The 18,334-nt window shown below is 44.0% G+C and overlaps 1 protein-coding gene across 1 annotated transcript; it reads right to left on the bottom strand.

Moving 5' to 3' along the window:
- Window positions 1–2,943: 2,943 nt before the first annotated feature.
- Window positions 2,944–16,771, bottom strand: PCDH10 (protocadherin 10). The gene is made up of 4 exons (XM_086611982.1): window positions 14,168–16,771; window positions 12,470–12,528; window positions 11,794–11,900; window positions 2,944–3,299 (listed from the first exon to the last, which is right to left on the bottom strand). The coding sequence occupies exons 1-4, from the start codon at window positions 16,769–16,771 to the stop codon at window positions 2,944–2,946; spliced, it is 3,126 nt and encodes a 1,041-aa protein (XP_086468108.1).
- Between the last annotated feature and the right edge of the window lie 1,563 nt (window positions 16,772–18,334).

Here is an 18,334-nt window from a genome sequence, read left to right as displayed (position 1 = left end):
ATGTTCCATTTATCCTTATGATTTTTTTCTCTTAGGCACAGAGAGTCTGGAAATGCTTTGCTCTGTGACAACGCTTGCTTTAGTAGCTTCTTCAACTACACAGAAGCTATGCTAAAGAGTTTTTTTGACAGTTCCAGTACACTATATTGATTAATTTCTCACAAACCCTACCAAAATTCTAACAGATTGACAATCTTTCTGTACAGTTTGCCTGAGCAGGTACCAGCGACCTTATTCCTTAAGCCCTCGAGTTACAATTTTACGTCCTATGCTAAGGTTTCTCACTGGTCTCTAATTTACAAGATTTTCTAGTACCTTTTTTATTGATAAACACAACTTCTGACATTCTTTTGTTACTAGCTTTTGTTAGAAACTGATGTTTAAAGAAACACATCATCCTCTGACTTCTTCCTATTTGTTTTAGTCAATTTTTCAACAACATCCTCTTCGGTCTTGCACATTTATTTGAAACGGTTACCTGGGATGAGTGGCTTCCTAAATATACCTGTCTGTCATTCTCTGTCCCTCCTCTAGTAAATACAAATGCAAAGAAACAGTTCAGAATCTCTGCAACATTTTTGTCCTCACTAACTGCAGCTCAAGAGACTCACCTATTATCTCCTAGGTTACTACACTTGACATTTTAAAAATTGTTTATATTTATTTGCATGCCTTTCGCTATTTGCTCTAAGATGTCCTTCTTATCTTCACTAATTACTATCCTAAAGTTTACCTGCTAGAACTTAGGGACTTTTCTGATCATTTTGCTTAAGAATCTTTCTTAAGACTTTTCTAGTTCAAACAGCTTTTGTATTCTGCAATATACTTTTTCTTCTTTGCTACTGATTTTTCATATAGCCGTTTTCATACATGCTGCAACTTTTTATACAGTATTTTTGCTGAATATGAAGGTTCTGTTTCATACATTTTAATCACTTCTTTTAAAAAAATCGTTCTACTGGCAAACTGATTTTGATATATCTTCTTTGTTAAGAAGCTGAATTTCATTTTATTACAATTGCAACTACCCAGTGGCTCAACTAAATTTCCTTCCTGAATCAACTTCCTCTTATGCATTCCTCTTGCCTTATTCATTGAATACATTATTAATAATTAACTATTTACCCATTGCTACAACTATTGTGCTCACTTGCTTTTCTTTGCTTCTGTTACTTGCTAAACAATTACAATCTAAAATTTTACTAAAGAAAATATTAAATAAGGGAAAATAAAACAGAGAAACATTACTCTTGTTTTGTAGCAGTTTTAGCTTTGAGGCTCAAAGAATAAAAGCAAAATTAAATCTGGATTCTCAAGTGTGGATTATGTAATGCCAATCATTTATATTGTTTACTTCCAACACTTAAAACGTTGGTGTGAACCAATGTCTATATGTAAACACATCTTTCAACAATACTACTTATGTTAGCTGAACAAAATTTAAAATCCCTAAACTTTCCATAAAATACATATTTCATGGTTATTTGAAATAGAACTCCCAGGCCTAGAACAAAACAGAACAGAACTCCCATTGTGGTGTCACCAGATATAATCATCATTGTAATGCACATACTGCATCAGAACTCTGTTGTGATTAGACCATCAGTGCTACAAAACTCGAACTTTTAACTGAAGTGATAGAGATGAAATTAGTACTGATAGATTACAGCTTAGCAGCAAGGAATTTTTCTTAGAGGTAAATGATGGAAGACCAGTTAGGAAATGACAGAGTCATGAGTCATTAGGTCATAGCTAAGTGAAATTTCACATTGATCTTTAGAGTATGACCGGATGATTGACACCTGACATTTTAGCCTACACTAAAGAAGCTGATTGTCTCAGGACAGGTTTTTAGGAATTGCTTTCACATATCAGAATTGGCATCCAAATTTAGAAGCTTTCAGTAAAGTAAATCTAAAGAGTGAAGTGGCAAAAAGACCTCTCTGAAGGACTGAAATACCTGGACAACTAATTAAGAAGGGAGAACTGAGCACTCTGTGCGGAGGATGATCTGTAGCAAAGATCTCCACACGCCAGGACTGCCATCATAGCACCTTTCAGAACAACTAAATGCTTTATAAAAATAAATAAATTAATACCATACAATGAGATTCTTTTTTTCACTCTGATCTGCTGTCCTAAAGACTTTTGTTGCTTTAAAAAGGATCGGTATTGCAATGTTAATGTCTTTGGCTTATTTGGATGAGATAACCATCACAAACTCTCGAAGTCAAGGAGATTACAGTCTCTAATAAAACACAGAAGGCTGCTAAATAGAATGAAAAGACATATTAGATCAAAGTGTTACTCAAGGGTTCTACAGACTCAGACTCCAAAAGGAATTATGAAGGTCTTTTTGAGATCTATCACAGTCTTTCATGTCACCTAACCATAGTCAAAAAGTGACTAAAGAAAGAGGCAAGATTTTGGAACAAGACAGAAGGCACGAAGGAGCATTGACAAAAGTCAATACCCTGTAGACTAAAAGATGATCAGACTGAAGGCAAAAAGTTTTGTTTCTTCCTTCCTAACCCTTAATGTTAACTACGTAAATAGTTACTTCAAAATAATACACATACTATTTATTCACAAGATACTGCTCAACCATAAAAAGAGGCTCCTAAGACAGTTCTCTTGACTTTATTTTAGCCTTAAAAAATGTTAGCCTGGCAACGTCAATGTCATTGTCATCTATCCAAGAAAACTTTGAAAATAATCCAGCATCAGAAAACAAAACTGAACAACTCCTCCACTAATATCAGCTGATACTTTTGTTGTTGACAGTCATGTCACACTGAAAACAATCAAGGTTTTGTCTGTTTTAAAAGCATTGAACAATGCCTTCTTCAGCGGTGCCCGAATCCAAGAGAAGCCATTTTCCCCCACTGCTCCTAAGATTGTGTCTGTATTATTCCTACTATGAATAGCAGAAAGAGCTAATTTTTATTCCCTCAAAGGGAACGCTTTCATACAGCTTTTTGAATAGTACTTACTCAAATATGGTGGTTTGTAAGGCGCTCGTGTATTAGACAGCAGTCCATCCAACTCCTTCCTCTCCAGAGTGTTGTGAAGGGCCTTCTCTTTGCCGAAGGTGGAGAAGGACCTTTCTGCCCCCGGCTGGGCTTCTGGTGTTTCAAACACTTCAGTGTCTGGAACGGAGTCCATGCCAGGTACGTGCAGATTGCTGCGGTAATCTGCAGCTTGGCGTCCATCAGATGGAACAAAGGAAGGCATCCAGCACCGATCTGAGTGGCCCAGTGCTTTACATTCCTCCGTGCAATTGGAGAAGAGATCCATGCCTGCAAGCATGAGAGAAAAAGAAACTACAGATACAAGCTTCAGCATCATGAACAGCTGCTGACAGATAAGAAAGATTATGCCGAGAAAAGAGAGAAGTGGAAAGAGAAATGTCATAAGAACTTCTTCCACAACTTTCATATCCTCAACAAAAAAAAATCTGGTTGTCCAGTCTTCCGAAGTCACAGACACCATTTAGTAAGCATAACTAAATGCCAGAATGTCACACATACACAAAAATGTCACAAGAAGAAGGGTACTGGTAGTTCTATCTCACAAAATCACTTGCAGATCTCACTGTTTAGAACCTGTTCAAATAAAGTTCACTTCCACTTGTAGCATGATGTCTGTGGTTCACCAGTTGAAAATACTTGTTTAAGAACATGAAGGAATTGTTTCTACGTAAATGTGTCTCTGACCAAAGAAATGAAATGTCTTGATTGAGGAATCACTAAATCGTTTATGAAAATGAAATATTAATGAGTCCTATAAAGGAACTATCTGTGCATACATTAGTATACAGATAGAGCCTATTGATATTAAAAGCAGATCTTACAAAGTAGGAATCCAGCTTTCAAGTGATCAGGATGGCTTATTTAATCAATCGTTACATCATTCTTTCAGAGAAAGTTTCCAGCGCTATTGCAGCGTTCCTTACTATCATCAAGTCATCCAAGTAATGGGACAGAATCCTATAATAAATTACTGTAATTAGTGGTACGAAGGTAGCCATATCCCGTGTGACATGGCTGTGGATACTATTGACAAAATTGTTAATGCTTCCCCTATATAAGCAAACACTTGTCCCTGCCAACACGGAACTGTTTGCTTACAAATCCTTTAATGCTATTAAGATTTTCAAACGACAAGCTATGCTTCTATTGACTGCCTTCAGATCAGCCTTCCAAAAGAATATTTCCTGACTGTGAGTCACTAAGTTGTTGGATTATACTTGTTTTGGGAGGAATAGTGTATGAAATCACAGGCATAGAAGAAAATAAATAGCAGCGTCTCCAAGTTGATGTTCAACATCGTACAGAAAAACAGAACAGTAAAGAAAGATCTTTTTCTTGTATTTATAAAGAGAACGGAGTGTCTTGGAATAGGTGTATGTCAAAATTGAACTAAATCTGTTATAAACATCGCATTTACAAGCATTGCATTAGAATTACAAAAAATGACACTACCTGCAAGAGAAACAGGAAAAAATTTTGAACAGCTGTAATAAGATTCATGTAATGTAGCTCATTCACCAGCCAACATTGTAAAGAACTGGATTAGCTTGATCTCCAATGTGAGGATTAGTATTAAGAATTCTACCACTGTTTTGAACCATAATTTGTTCAATACTAACTATATTAGTAATATTTATGGGATATCTCACACTGCAAAAAACAATCTCTTCAGCAAGCAAGAATCTTTCTGAGCTATCAACAAGTGTTCCAGCACTAAAGGCAGTCACTTAGAAAGGAAAAATATGAAGAAAGAAAAAAAGCTTTTTATTCCAGATTAATCTCACTTTATAATGACTTTTTAATTTTAAATTAAGTAATATACAATGCTAGGTCCAGTTTCGATTAGAACCTCGCATTGATAATTGGCATGCAGACTCTGAAAATAAATTACTGATCAGTGAACTGTTGAAGAATGCAAACGTGAACTGCAGATATGATTAAGGAATCAGATGAAGATCAGGCAAGGCGTACAAATCGTATTGTTCTAAATTCCATGGTGGTAGTAGCTATCAAAGACTGAAAAGAAAGATTTAGATGCAGGCTCGCCAGCAAGAAATTAACATACAACAACGTCTATAAAACCATGTGTGTATCTTATGTATTGAAACGGCTGCACAAAAATATGTCTTACGCAAGAAAAGACATATTTCAGGAATCTAACTTTTTGCCATTCAGAGGATTTAAGTGACAATTAACACAAAATGGTTATTTCAATTTTCAGACTTCCTAGCAAAGTTACATGTAAACAACAAATAACCCTACGTTTAACAGGAAAATGATTGCAGTTACATTTTGCTAATAGGGTATCAGTGACCATATTCATTCAATGTTTCCTGACAGTAGGAGGAAGAAAAACTTCCAAATAAATACTAAGTTATATTCTTTAGTCAGTGGGGAGGAAGATATTATAATAATATTGGTTTTAAGATATATATTCAAAGACGGACCCTTTTTTTCCCTTCATGGATTTTTATTATTTCCCCTGGAAAATTACCCTCCATTTTACTATTTTGTTTTCATATCAGCTGCTAAACTGCAAAATATCTCTATCCAAATATTATTTTTTTAGTTCCCTGTTGAATACTGCTTGTCTACTGCAGTGCACTGAATAGCATTATATAACAGCTTATTATAAAAGAGATGTTATAGCCACTATAAATCAGGATCTTGAATAAACAAAGTAATCAATGTAGGAGATATATATACATATATATATATATATAATCTAAGCTTGTATGATAAACTTTTCCCCCCTTGAAGATGAGAACTTGCAAAAAAAACCCCAACAGTATCTACATATACATCTGAATTTTAATAGATGCTGCTGGAACACACAGCTAGAATGTAAATGCTTGTTTAGGACGGGAACAAAATGTTCAGAGAGGCCTGGGCTGGGTATTGTCCCTACTTGAATCAATGGCAACATTCCTTAAGAGTTCAATGGGTGCAGAAACAAGCCCTCAGTTCCCACAGTTTTAGTAATTTGACAGAAAATAAATTCAAATTAGCAGTCTGATTTTGAAATCCCTGGGCACCTATGTATGTTTACCCTGATTATGACATGAATACTGGCTATTCTTCCTCCACCTTTTTCCCGTGGGTCATGGTATAGAATTCTCTGTTTCTAATTGGAAAACATTAAAAGTGGGGATGGAGGTAAGGCCATTTGCTATTTTCCAAGAAGGAAGGATATATCATGGTAAACAAAGTACGACATTCAGCACAGAACTCCTTCATACACCAAGAATCCTGTTCTTGATTTATATCAAAAAGAAATGTTCAGCAGTATAACACTTCCATCTCATCTCCCTCATAAATTTGGTTATATATATGATCCTTCAGAACTAAACTATCCATCATAATTGCAAATCCACATTAAAGGAAAATGCTTTATATTTTTCATTTAGTTATCATATTAGACCTTGCATCCAGATAAACTGAGATTTTAAAGGTGACTCTGAATTATGAATTTCAAATGTCCTTTGTGGATGCAAATAGATAGTATAGTGCACTGAAGTGCTGGAAAAAGATAAGCATTGCACTATTCCAAATACAGCATACATATAATAGCTCATGGCAAAGGCCACTTGTTCATTCCTATGTGCTCAAGCCTTTTTACTAGACAGCTCAGAGGGCAATATAAGGTCTTACACAACCTTAACTTTGCAGATTTTGAAGGAAAACAGGTCCCCACTCGTCCCTCAAAGGAAACCAAAAACCAGGAAAGGAGTTAAATATTAAGTCTGATATCTGCATCTGAATTTCCTGAACTCAGGTGCTTTGAATCAGATACTTGGTAGTGTTGCATTTCTGAAGCATATTCGTTGGCAATTTGTTTCCTTTTCACATTTCAAAAGGAGAAAATAAAAATTTATACGTGCATGAATTCTAATTGGTTTGAAAGACAGTTAAGATCAAAGAAAGAATTAGGCCTAAAACCATTTCTAAATAATATATTATTTCTTAATTTAATTAAGGGAAAAGAACCATACACCAAGCCTGCAGAGCGATGAGTGAACACGTTCATATGAATTACTGAGTAAATGATGCAATAAAAAGCAAAAATACAAATTAAATGTTGACAAAGTATTTTTGTAGTATTGCTATTGAAAGGGCTTTTTTTCCCCCAACATGTGTAATTTTTTCATAACTTTGGCTTTTACTTGGAACTAAATAGCAAATAGCATTTTCCATTTCTTCCATGGTAGTTTTTCTTAAAAAACTAGTTAGATGTGAGACAGGCATGACGTAGAGAACCAGGCCTGTTTTTCAGAGCTCCACTACCAGAACAACTATCCATTTGGTTAGATTATCCTTGAGCAAGTTACTCATTTCCCTATGATTCATGTTTTGTGTCAGTAAATAAGGATAATAATGTTAACCTCCTTTGTAGAAGACTATCTACTGAAGAATTGGACTTTATGAAACAGAGCTATTATGATTCTTTCTTGCTAAGTAATTGGTGTGCTGCCTTGGATGAAACTGACTTCATCTGCCTGAGAACATGAATAAAGACTCAAGCATCTTCAAAATTCAGCTCTTCCAAATCTCAACTTCAAAGCTCTATGTGGACCATTGAGATGTGAACATTATTAAGCACGCAGCCCAAGGAAAGGAGAGAAAAAAAAGAAAAAGAAAATGCCCTCAGCTTGAGTCAAAGCACTTTTCTAAGTCATTTTCATGTTCACTCTCACTTTATCCGAGATAGACTCTTAGCCCAAGTGATCTTCAAAACAGGATTTAGCTGTCACTCTGCACAGGCTCAGAAGAAATACTGGTTTTCTCTGTCCCTTTATCACTAACATTCTTCTTGTGACTTCTCAAATCTTCTCCTTACAAACACTCAAATACCATAGCTCTTCTGCAATAACACATACTAACTCTTTTGGGGTTCACCTAATCTGTACCGAAAAGGGGTGAGGCAGTGTTTCACCCTGTGCCTTTCTGTTAGACCCCTAGCAATTCCCTTCATGAAGTCCACTAGTGGAAGCCTAATTTTAGATCTCAACTGGTCACCAGTGCATACTGTCCAGTAATGCTTTTTGTAACAAAAAAGACGATGCATTTTATAGTATATACATGACAGGACATTTACTGAGCTTCACATCTTGGATATTCCTTCCTGAACTGCACCTGAGAGATCATGCCAATTCAGTGAGAAAGCTGAAACAAAGGTAATACTGCAAAGAACTGTGCATGTTCAGCTTCAGAAAGCTGAGGAGCCAGTGAGCAACCATACGAAATAAGTTGATGGCATGAGTCCAAATCTTACAGGACAGGTGTCTAATCACAGAATTTAAACGTATAGACATGCAGAGTATTAATTGGCACCCAAGTCGGCAATTTCACAAGGGAGGCCAAGAATTTAATCAACCATGGGAAATAAACTAACCTCATGCTTAGAAATTACTCCTACAGAACATGATTGAAATACAGTGTGTTAATAAAAGGTAGTAGTGTTCTATCAGTTGCGTTTGTTCTACAGCAAAGAGCAGCTTTTGCCTCAACAATTTTCAGACAAGGAAGGGCACAAGGAATTAGATCACGCACTTGGGGGTTGAGAAACCCCTTCTCTGTTTGCCAAAAGCTTCTTGCGCTTCTTCATCTTTGAAAAGTCATTTTCCAAAAAGCTCAGAATGAAATGACTACCCAATCCATAAAAATTAGGCTCTTGAGTATCCCAGTACTTGCCATTCCCTGCTAAGTGCAGATGACACTACTTTTGTACTTCATGGATGTTAAGGTAGATAAGAATGTGGATAATTACAAGGCATTCAGGTGATACTTTAATGGGAACAATATGAATCCCTTACATACATTCCAGCACATTGGAAAGCATGATTAAATCACTATGAAGAAAATATATTTTGTGAAAAAGTGAAGTAGAGTTATTTCAAACCATAATAAAACATTTTATGATACATAGAACAGCTTCGTTCAGAATTTTCACTAAATAATTGTGCAGGATAAATCTATGACATAGTGACAGATTTTCATCTTGCATGTTTCCTTTCCTAATTAATAACGGACCATGACTTTTGACGGTCAGCTTGGCTAGCAATGGACTACTACAGAATAGCTACTTGTGTGCCACAGGACTGTTCACTGGTGACAGCAACAGAAGCCATGTACAGAACAGTAAAAAGATGTTTTGTGAGCAGAAAGAACATGCTGCTGACTAAAACTGGTAGGGAGTGAGTTTCATTTGTCAATGTGAATGATCTACTAAATATTTTTGAATGCAAATACAATGCTTTTGAAAACAAATAAGAAACTGCATGGTATCAGGTAACATCTGGAAAAAGCCCAAACTTCTGCCATGTAATCAACCAGTGTGCTTTCCTTCAATAATTTAGAAAGAATTTATTATAGAGCCCCAGAACGACTGAAAAACTGAGAAGGCATTCCCTCAGATATTTCTTCTAGCCATTCAAGATCAAACAAGATTTATTCTCCCCTTTTTTTCCCCCTTCATAAAATTCATCACCAAAAGTGAAGTTTTCATATCAAAATATCTTGTCATCACTGAGGTCAAGGGGCACGTTCTTTGCATCATGGCAGCAGGATTCAGCCCAAAACTTACAGGAAAACTATTTTATACATATGTAGAAGATTAAAGTGGTTTCTACAGAGGTTTGTATTTAAATATCTATTTGGAACTAGCGTTTTAAAAAACGTGCATGCAAATTATTCTCAAATCACAGCACCAATATATTAAATTGGAAGTTCTGTATATTTGAGGTCTCAGTTCAAACTGTTAATTGTGAGTAGACCAAACCTAATTGTCAGCTTTCATTGCTTCATATGTAATCACTACTGAAGACACAGAAGTTCATAAATCACATCAGATTCTTAAATGATTTGAACTTATTTTGAAAGTATAGAATAGATTTTTTTTTTCCCCCGAGTTTGATAAAATAGAAATTATGAAAATGAAGAATTTACCCAGCTCAGGACTAAGGCCAAGTTTGACAGTAGTTCCAGTGTTCATATCTGAGATAGACTACTTTTAAAATGGAGAGAAAGAATAAAGAGCAGAGGCACAACAATAACAGCACTGAATGCATCTAAAAGAAAATAGCTTTCAGTTGATGTGCAACTATATGATTATATTCCCACCATCAGTCAAACATCAGCCCTTTCTGCAGATGTTTATTCTTTTCTCTCCTGTTTGGTTATTATGGTTCATTATGTTGAGGGACTAAGCTGATTGAAATGTTCATTGAGATGACTGCTGCAGTAAAATGCGTAAAAGGAAAAAAAAATGGAATGCAGGGAGGGCAGGAGGAGAGGGAGCTTTTTATAACTCGGTAGCACTGATTGCTGCATCAGAAACAGTGCGAAAGAAAGGGTGGGGGGAGGCTAAATACATGGCTTTTTAAAACAACAATAAATCATACGCCATATATAGGCCAAAAATGAAAGAGGCTCTGTGTTCCGATGTAAACTTCTGGCAAGACCTGGTTTGTTGTCAGGTTCCCAGACACAAAATAGACACTCTGTTCACTTAGCATGAAGCCCTGCAAGAAGCAGGGAGCTCCGGAGACTCTTGGCTCTTCTCGAGTCTCATTAGGTCTGCATATTAATGACTTGCAGCAACATAAAGGGGCCCTGTAGCAGCTCCTCTTCCCCCGGAGCCTGGGTTTCCCATCGTTAAGGGCACAGTGACTACAGCAGCCGGAAAATAGAGGACGTTAACAGAGCACGCGGGTGAGGCAGCACTGCTATGACAGTACTGAGTTCCTCGCCCTGGTGTCTTCTAAGGCAGGGGTCAGGGGGAAAAAACGGATGACTGGGGGGACTCTGGCAGTATTTTGTATGACACATGGGTAAGCAATTCCTTATACATGTTAAGGCATGGAGGAAACAAGGGGGAAGAAATCACTGCATTGAATCAAGACATATCAGACCTTTGGAGGAATGTGGCAGGGAAGAAAGCACAAGCGTTTGTGGCTAAAATGCAGCGCGAGGGTGAGAATGAATTCTAATGCATAGGCTCTAAACAAACGTCCCTTTCAGAAGAAAACTGACAGTATGAGAGCAAAGACAGTAAGCTGTACACATGGGAATGGCACTGCAATGCATGTATTTTCTAGGTGATCCAAATCATAGTCTTTTAAAGCATTTCTTTCCTTTGTCAGGACTGAAAGAAATGTACTTAAGAGTACCTCAGCTTTATTAACATGGAGATCACTTACACTATATGGTGCCTCAATTTGAATTAAAAAACAATCCTCAAAAAAAAACCACTAAGGTATTATATATTCAGAGCACCCTGTGTGTCTCCACTGATCCTCAGCAAAAATCCTCCCAGTCTGGCTGTCATTCAATCACTGGGTTCATTCTTTCCCTTGGGAACTCCCCCTGCACTTCACACTGCCATGCCAGCTGAAGTGCCTACTAAACAAAATTGCCTAATGCTTTGAAATTCTGCAAATCTGCTGTTGAAAAAAATGCACTATAAGACATACCAACAACTTTGGTTTAATGTGCAGGAAGTTTTGTGACAGCAAACGATGCAGAAAAACGTATCAACTCCCCCAACCAAATAAATAAAATAATCTCTGCCCCGTGAATTAAAAGGGTTCAAAATTGCCTCCTTGCCCAGGTAACTGTAGTAGCAAGCTGCCTTAAACCCAGCCTCCCATACAATATGCTCACACTATTAATGCCACTCTTGTATCATATTCCTGTAAGTAACTGTTCTTTCTAGTCTCCTCACTTAAAAGATCTACTATTTCCATTCTCTTATCAGACTTACCAGAGGATTGACCTCGATTAGTGGCATCATGATCACTGTCTCCTTGCTCACTGTCTCCATGACCACTGTCCTTAGAGCTTACTATGTCTGCTTCCTGGAATGCAGAACTAGACACAGAAACATCTTTACATTAGAATAAACATGAAAGAGGAACTCATAAAACATTCTTCTGCCATCACATGGCCAAACACGGTGCTGCATTCACCCACTCCTGCCTGCTGCACTGCTTCTGCAGAGGTGCTCTGTCCACCATAAACAAAACTGGCATTTTCAGACCTTGGTAGTCTGGCAGGAATGGACAGCAGGCATTATTACTCCACTTGGTTTTCATGTAACTGGTATAAATGATTTGTAAGCGTTTACTTAGGCTAGATAGCTAAATTTTATCTCAGAGAGACCAGTGTTTTGTGGAAGATCCTACATAAACATTCATACGTATTTAAAGTACATTTTAGACTAACACAAAACAAGATTTTGTTCTCTTTTCAGTTGGTTTTGAAACCAGTTCAGAAAAGTCGTAATTCAAACTCATTTAGTTGACAGTGTTTAATACATCTACATACAATCAATTTCCTATTGCTTTACTACTATTTTACATCTGCAGTACACACGTTTCTGTACCCCATTCACACTTGCTGAAGCATGCATTACGAAAGCGAGGCTAAGGAGCTCATACCTGTTTACTCGTCGGGGTCTGTCAACTAGATAACTGAGCTCAGCACGCTGATGTTTTGTCTAAAACAAAAGAAAATATTGGGAAATATTTTAACTCTTGATATTTCTGTAACCAGCATCAGAAAATACACCAGAGCAGCTCACCATATTCACTATAAATGGTAATGTTGAGCTGCAAGGAGGCCTACACAATCTATTTCTAGAATGTATGGGAAAAAAAAACAGCTCTTATTCTTATTCGCACAGATGGGAAGGCATGAGGGATTTTTTTTTCCCTGAATGTCTTGTGATGAGATTCTGACACGTTTTCTCACTGTGCACGCTGTTGAGCATCACAAGGAGTCCTACAAAAGCCCACAGAACTATTTCTAGAGTTGTGTACTACTTAGTCTGAGGAAAAAAAAACTTATTGTAATCGAGTTTTCAGCCTGTTTTTCATTCCAGTGTGTAAAAGCAAGGGGACACAGTACAGTTACTGCACCCTAAGGAAGAAAATACATTGAGATAACCCTCGAGTTCTTAAAAAGGCAACAGAAGACAGAGTTTTGCAGGCGTTTTGAGGAAAGGTCAATCTTACAAGCCAATATTAGAAATTTTACTGCAAAATTTAACGCTTTAGAAAGTACTATTATTCAAGCCACCTTTGCCAGGCCAGACAGTATCCAGGTTTCAGTATTCATGTTAAGAGAGAACATGTTGTTTTCATTAGTGCACAGGCAGAGAGGCACTGAGAGCGTGTATGAGCTAACCCAGTAGAACATGATTAACAGGGGAGTATTATGGCATGGCATGTGCTTTGATAGAAATTCTCTACACATTAGATAACGCAATATAGGCAACATGTTTAACAGGGGGAGACGTTAAGTCTCAGCTTGTAATTTCATGGAGGCTCTTTCTTGATGCTTTCCTTTGCGAACTCAAGCTTTGGGTTATGAAGAGCTGCTCAGAGTAAAGAAAAGTCAATTAATAAACCCTAATTCACAAATTAATTAAAGTTCCCGCTAACTGTAGAGATTGTCACAGTCCCAGAGGGGGGTTCCCCCAAAGCCTTACTTGCACATGCACAGATTCCAAGAAGAAAAAAGACACAGTTGTAAAATGTTGCTTCAGAAAACGCTGCGATTACGCCTCACATCGTTACTGCCAGCTGCAGGGACTCTCCGAAAAGCAGGATCCCCCCTCCGCTCCCTCCCCAAACCACAGGCGATCCGCTTCGCAGCCAGCAGCTCAGGAGGATCTGTGCATCCCGATGCTGCCCGGCCGGGAAAGCTTCCTCCAGAGGCAACAGGGGAGAAGGGACGGGACGGGACGGGACGGGACGGGACGGGACGGGACGGGACGGGACGGGACACTTGGCTGCAACAGTTTCTGCGGCCGGGCGAGAGGGAACCGGCCACCTCTCCCTCACCTGCCGCTGAAGCCTCCCAAATATTAGAGGCCAAGGAGGGGAGAGGCGGCGGGCGAACGACTTAAAAGGAAAAGGCGGCCGAAGGGGAAAGCCGAGCGCCTTCCCCGCTGGGAAAGGAGGGGCGGGAGCTTCGGGAGACAACGGGAAAGCGACGCGGGGCTTGGGGAAAGCCCGCAGTGCAGCGGCGGGGCACGGCCGGTCCGCAGCGGCCGCCCAACGGCCCGGGGCGCGGAGCCGAGGGAAAAGGGGGTGGCGGGGGGGGGAAGGGGGTGGCGGGCGCCCGGGCCTTACCTCGCTGGACAAAATGCTGCCGTTGGAGATGATGTCGGGCTGCTGGTCGGCGTAGCCGGTGACGATGGCCCCGCAGGGGTTGTGCTCGGCGTCGGTGCTGCGGGAAGGGCTGCAGGGCTTGAGGAACATCAAGTCGGTCTTGGCGGACTCGGGGGTGAGGCAGACCTGGTAGCAGTAGTTCTGGTTGTGGTGGTGGGAGCCGAAGCTGCCCGACTCCTCCACCGGCACCTGCGCCGGGTTGCTGGGCACGTTGGAGCTCTGCACCAGCATGATGTCCGACTTGCTGAGCTTCTTCTTGCGGGCCCGCGCCTGGCGGCTGCAGCACGGGCAGCAGCAGCAGCAGCCCAGGCAGCAGTCGCTGGCCAGGCAGGTGTAGATGTTGAGCTTCTTCTCCTTCTGGCAGCGCACGGCCAGGACGATCATGGCCAGCAGGAAGATGAAGGAGACGGAGCCCAGGGCGATGATGAGGATGAGGGTGAGGTCGAGCGAGGTGTCCCCCCCGGAGCGGCTGGGGCGATGCTCGCCGGAGCCGCCGCCGCCGCTCCCCGCGCCCGCCCCCGCGCCCAGGCCGCCGCCGCCGCCGCCGCCGGGCCGCTCGGCCGCGCCGTCCACCAGCACCACCTGGATGGCGGCGGTGGAGGAGAGCGGCGGCTGCCCGTGGTCGCGCACCTCGATGACCAGCTCGTAGGGGCGCTGAGGGTCGCGCTTGGCCGGCACCCTGCGGGCCGTCCGCAGCTCCCCGGTGCGCCAGTCCATGCGGAAGAGGCTGGCCTCGTTGCCCCGCACGATGCTGTAGGTGAGGCGGGCGTTCTCGCCGTCGTCGGCGTCCACCGCCGCCACCCGGCTCACCAGGTAGCCCGGCTCGGCGCCGCGGGGCAGCGCCTCCCGCGCCGGGGTGCCGTTGCGGCCGGGCAGGGGGCTGACGATGGCGGGGGCGTTGTCGTTCTGGTCCACCACGACGATGTTGACCGTGGCGTTGCCGGCCAGCGGCTGCGGCTCCTCGCCGGCGTCGCGGGCCTCCACCTGGAAGCTGAACTCCTTGAGCTGCTCGTAGTCGAAGGAGCGGAGGGCGTAGAGGAAGCCGTTCTCGGAGTTGATGGAGACGTAGGTGAAGACGGACATGCCCTGGATCTGGCTCTCCAGGATGGAGTAGGCGAGCTGGGCGTTGGCGCCCTGGTCCCGGTCGGTGGCGCTGACGGCGTAGATGTAGGCGCCGGGCACGTTGTTCTCGCTCACGTAGACCTGGTAGACGGGCTGGCTGAAGCGCGGCGCGTTGTCGTTCACGTCGCTCACCCGCACCTGGATGGACTTGCTGGTGCTCAGCGGCGGCTCGCCGCGGTCCCGGGCCACCACGGTGAGGGTGTAGGCGTCGCCGCCCGGCTGCTCGCGGTCCAGCGGCCCCTCGGTGACGATGGTGTAGTAGTTCTTGAAGGAGCTCTTGAGGCGGAAGGGCGCGTCGCCCTGCAGCAGCTCGCACTGCACCTGCCCGTTCTCCTCCGAGTCGCGGTCCGAGACGCTGAAGAGGGCCACCACGGTGCCCGGCGCCGCCGCCTCGCTCACCGCCTCCTTGACGGTGGAGAAGCTGATCTCGGGCGCGTTGTCGTTGGCGTCCAGCACCCGCACCAGCACCTTGCAGTGCGCCGGCACGGCGTTGGGCCCCAGGTCCTTGGCTTGCACGTACACCTGGTACACGCTGCTCTCCTCGTAGTCCAGCTCGCCGCTCACCTCCAGCCGCCCGGTGCGCGGCGCGATGCCGAAGAGCTCCCGGGCGCGGGCCGAGATGTGGCTGCTGAAGGAGTAGATCACTTCGCCGTTTTGGCCCTCGTCCGGGTCGGTGGCGTTGAGCTGCAGCACCAGGGTGCCCGGCGGCGAGTTCTCTGGCAGCGACACGGTGTAGACGGGCTGCTCGAAGGCGGGGACGTTGTCGTTGGAGTCCAGCACCCTGATGGTGAGCAGGGCGGTGCCGGTGCGCTGCTGGGGCTGCCCGCCGTCCACCGCGGTCAGCACGTAGCGGTGCACCGCTTGCTGCTCCCGGTCCAGGGGCTTGTCTAGCACCAGCTCGGCGAAGCGGTTGCCGTCCCCCTGCGTCTGCACGTCGAGGGAGAAGTAGCTGTTGGGGGTGATCTCGTAGGTGCGCAGCGAGTTGGTGCCCACGTCGGGGTCGAAGGCGCTCTCCAGGGGGAAGCGGGTGCCCGGCGTGGCGCTCTCCGAGATCTCCACGGTGAGGTCGGGCTCCGGGAAGGACGGCGGGTTGTCGTTGATGTCCAGCACCTCGATCTCCACCCGGAACAGCTCGAGGGGGTTCTCCAGGAAGACCTCCAGGTGCAGCAGGCAGGAGGGGCTCTGCTTGCAGATCTGCTCCCGGTCGATCTTCTCATTCACGTAGAGCACCCCGGTTTCCAGGTTGAGCTCCAGGTAAGGGCTGCGGGAGTTGGGCGCCGTCTGGAAGCGGCGAGCCGAAAGTTTTGTAATGTCCAAGCCCAGGTCCTCGGCGATATTCCCCACGAACGTGCCATGCTCCTGCTCTTCCTGCACCGTGTAATGGAGCTGGCAAAGGGCCCCCTCCACCATCCAGAGCAAGGCAAAGAGGAATAGCACAATCATCTCCAAACGGGGAAAGAGATCCCCCCTCCCCAACACCACCTCTTCCTCCTCTTCCAAAAGCCACCACCACCACCACCTCCTCCTCCTCCGAAAATACACAGTACAGTGTGTGTGCCTGTGCGTGTCTGTCTGTGTGTGTGTGTGTGTCTGTATGTGTGCGCGCCTGTGTGTGTGTGTCCGCGCCTGCGAGCGTGTGGAGAGAGAGAGAGAGAGAGACGGATCGGGGGAGGGGGAAGGAAAGGGGAGGGGGGGAGAGGTTGATTTAGAGGGGGGTGCTAGGTATTATTTCTTCTGATTCATGTTAGGATTTTTTTTCTCCCCCATCTCCCTCCTTTTTGTTACGGGTATTATTGTTTCACACGCTGACCAAATGAAGAAGACAGGCGTCCCCGCTTCATCTGTGATCTTCGAAATAAATGGCCAACTAATAATAGCTATTAGCTGGCTGTATCTAGAGATACACAGTAGCCCGCTTTTATTTATTCCGAGAGTCTTGGCACTGCACCGCGGCAGCAGCAGTGGCGGCGGAGGCAGCAGCAGCAGCAAATCCCAAGGAGGAAATTTTTATATTTCAAGATTGTCCTCGGTTTGTCTTCCTGGTGGGAGCTGGAGGGGTAGATGCTGCTGGAAAAGCCGATGGACATGCCCTCTTTAGATGCGAGAAAAAGGCAGAAAAACGCGAAATTAAAAAGAAAAAAAATCATAACCCGCAGAAAGATTTCATATCAAAAAAGGAAGAGAACAGCTTTGCTACCCAAAACTTTCATTCTCTGATTTCTCTGGGATTTCCTTTTTTTTTTTTATTTAAAGATTTTAGATTTTTCTCTCTTCTATCAACAGTCTTTCATTTTCTTCTTTTATTGCTATTATTATGTTCATCATCATCATCACTCTGCTTTTTATGGATGTGCTGATCAGTTTTTTTTCCTCTCTTGCTGCTTTTGCGTCTAGCCCCTCTCTCTCTCTCTCTCTCTCTGTGTCTGTCTCTGCTTGCTGCTGCTGCCGCCGCCGCCGCTCGCCTCCCGTCCCGGCTCCGCTCCCGGCTCCTCTGATCTCTGCCGGCCGTTTCTGAGCCGGCAGCGCTCGGCTTTTCTGTTTTTGCGCAGCGCTCGGCTCCTGCCAACCAATCAGCCGGCAGCAACGCCCCCGGGGGCGGCACCTCATTGGCCGCGCCGCACGTCAAGCAAGCTGCGTCACGGATGGGAGCGCGGGGTAGCGCGCAGGCAGGCGGGCGCGCAGGCAGGCAGGCAGGCAGGCGGGCGCGCAGGCAGGCAGGCAGGCAGAGCGGCTAACCCTGCAGCTCCCGAGGCCCTCCCTGCCTCCCTCCCTGCCTCCCTCCCTGCCTCCCTCCCTGCCTCCCTCCCTGCCTCCCTCCCTGCCTCCCTCCCTGCCTCCCGGAGCGGCTGTTCCCCCGCCGCAGCCGCTGGGTAGGGAGATCACCGCTCGTCATCAGCGCGCACGCACGGGTAATCATAAGCAACCCTCTCCTTGGAGAGGGAGTTTCCACCCGCTACGAAGTTTCCTACCCCGGGCCGGCCGCAGTAACGTTTTTAGAAACGGCAT

This window comes from Tauraco erythrolophus, chromosome 5, assembly GCF_009769465.1.
Source record: "Tauraco erythrolophus isolate bTauEry1 chromosome 5, bTauEry1.pri, whole genome shotgun sequence".
Taxonomy (NCBI): Eukaryota; Metazoa; Chordata; class Aves; order Musophagiformes; family Musophagidae; genus Tauraco; species Tauraco erythrolophus.
This window is presented reverse-complemented; position numbering and strand designations above follow the sequence as displayed.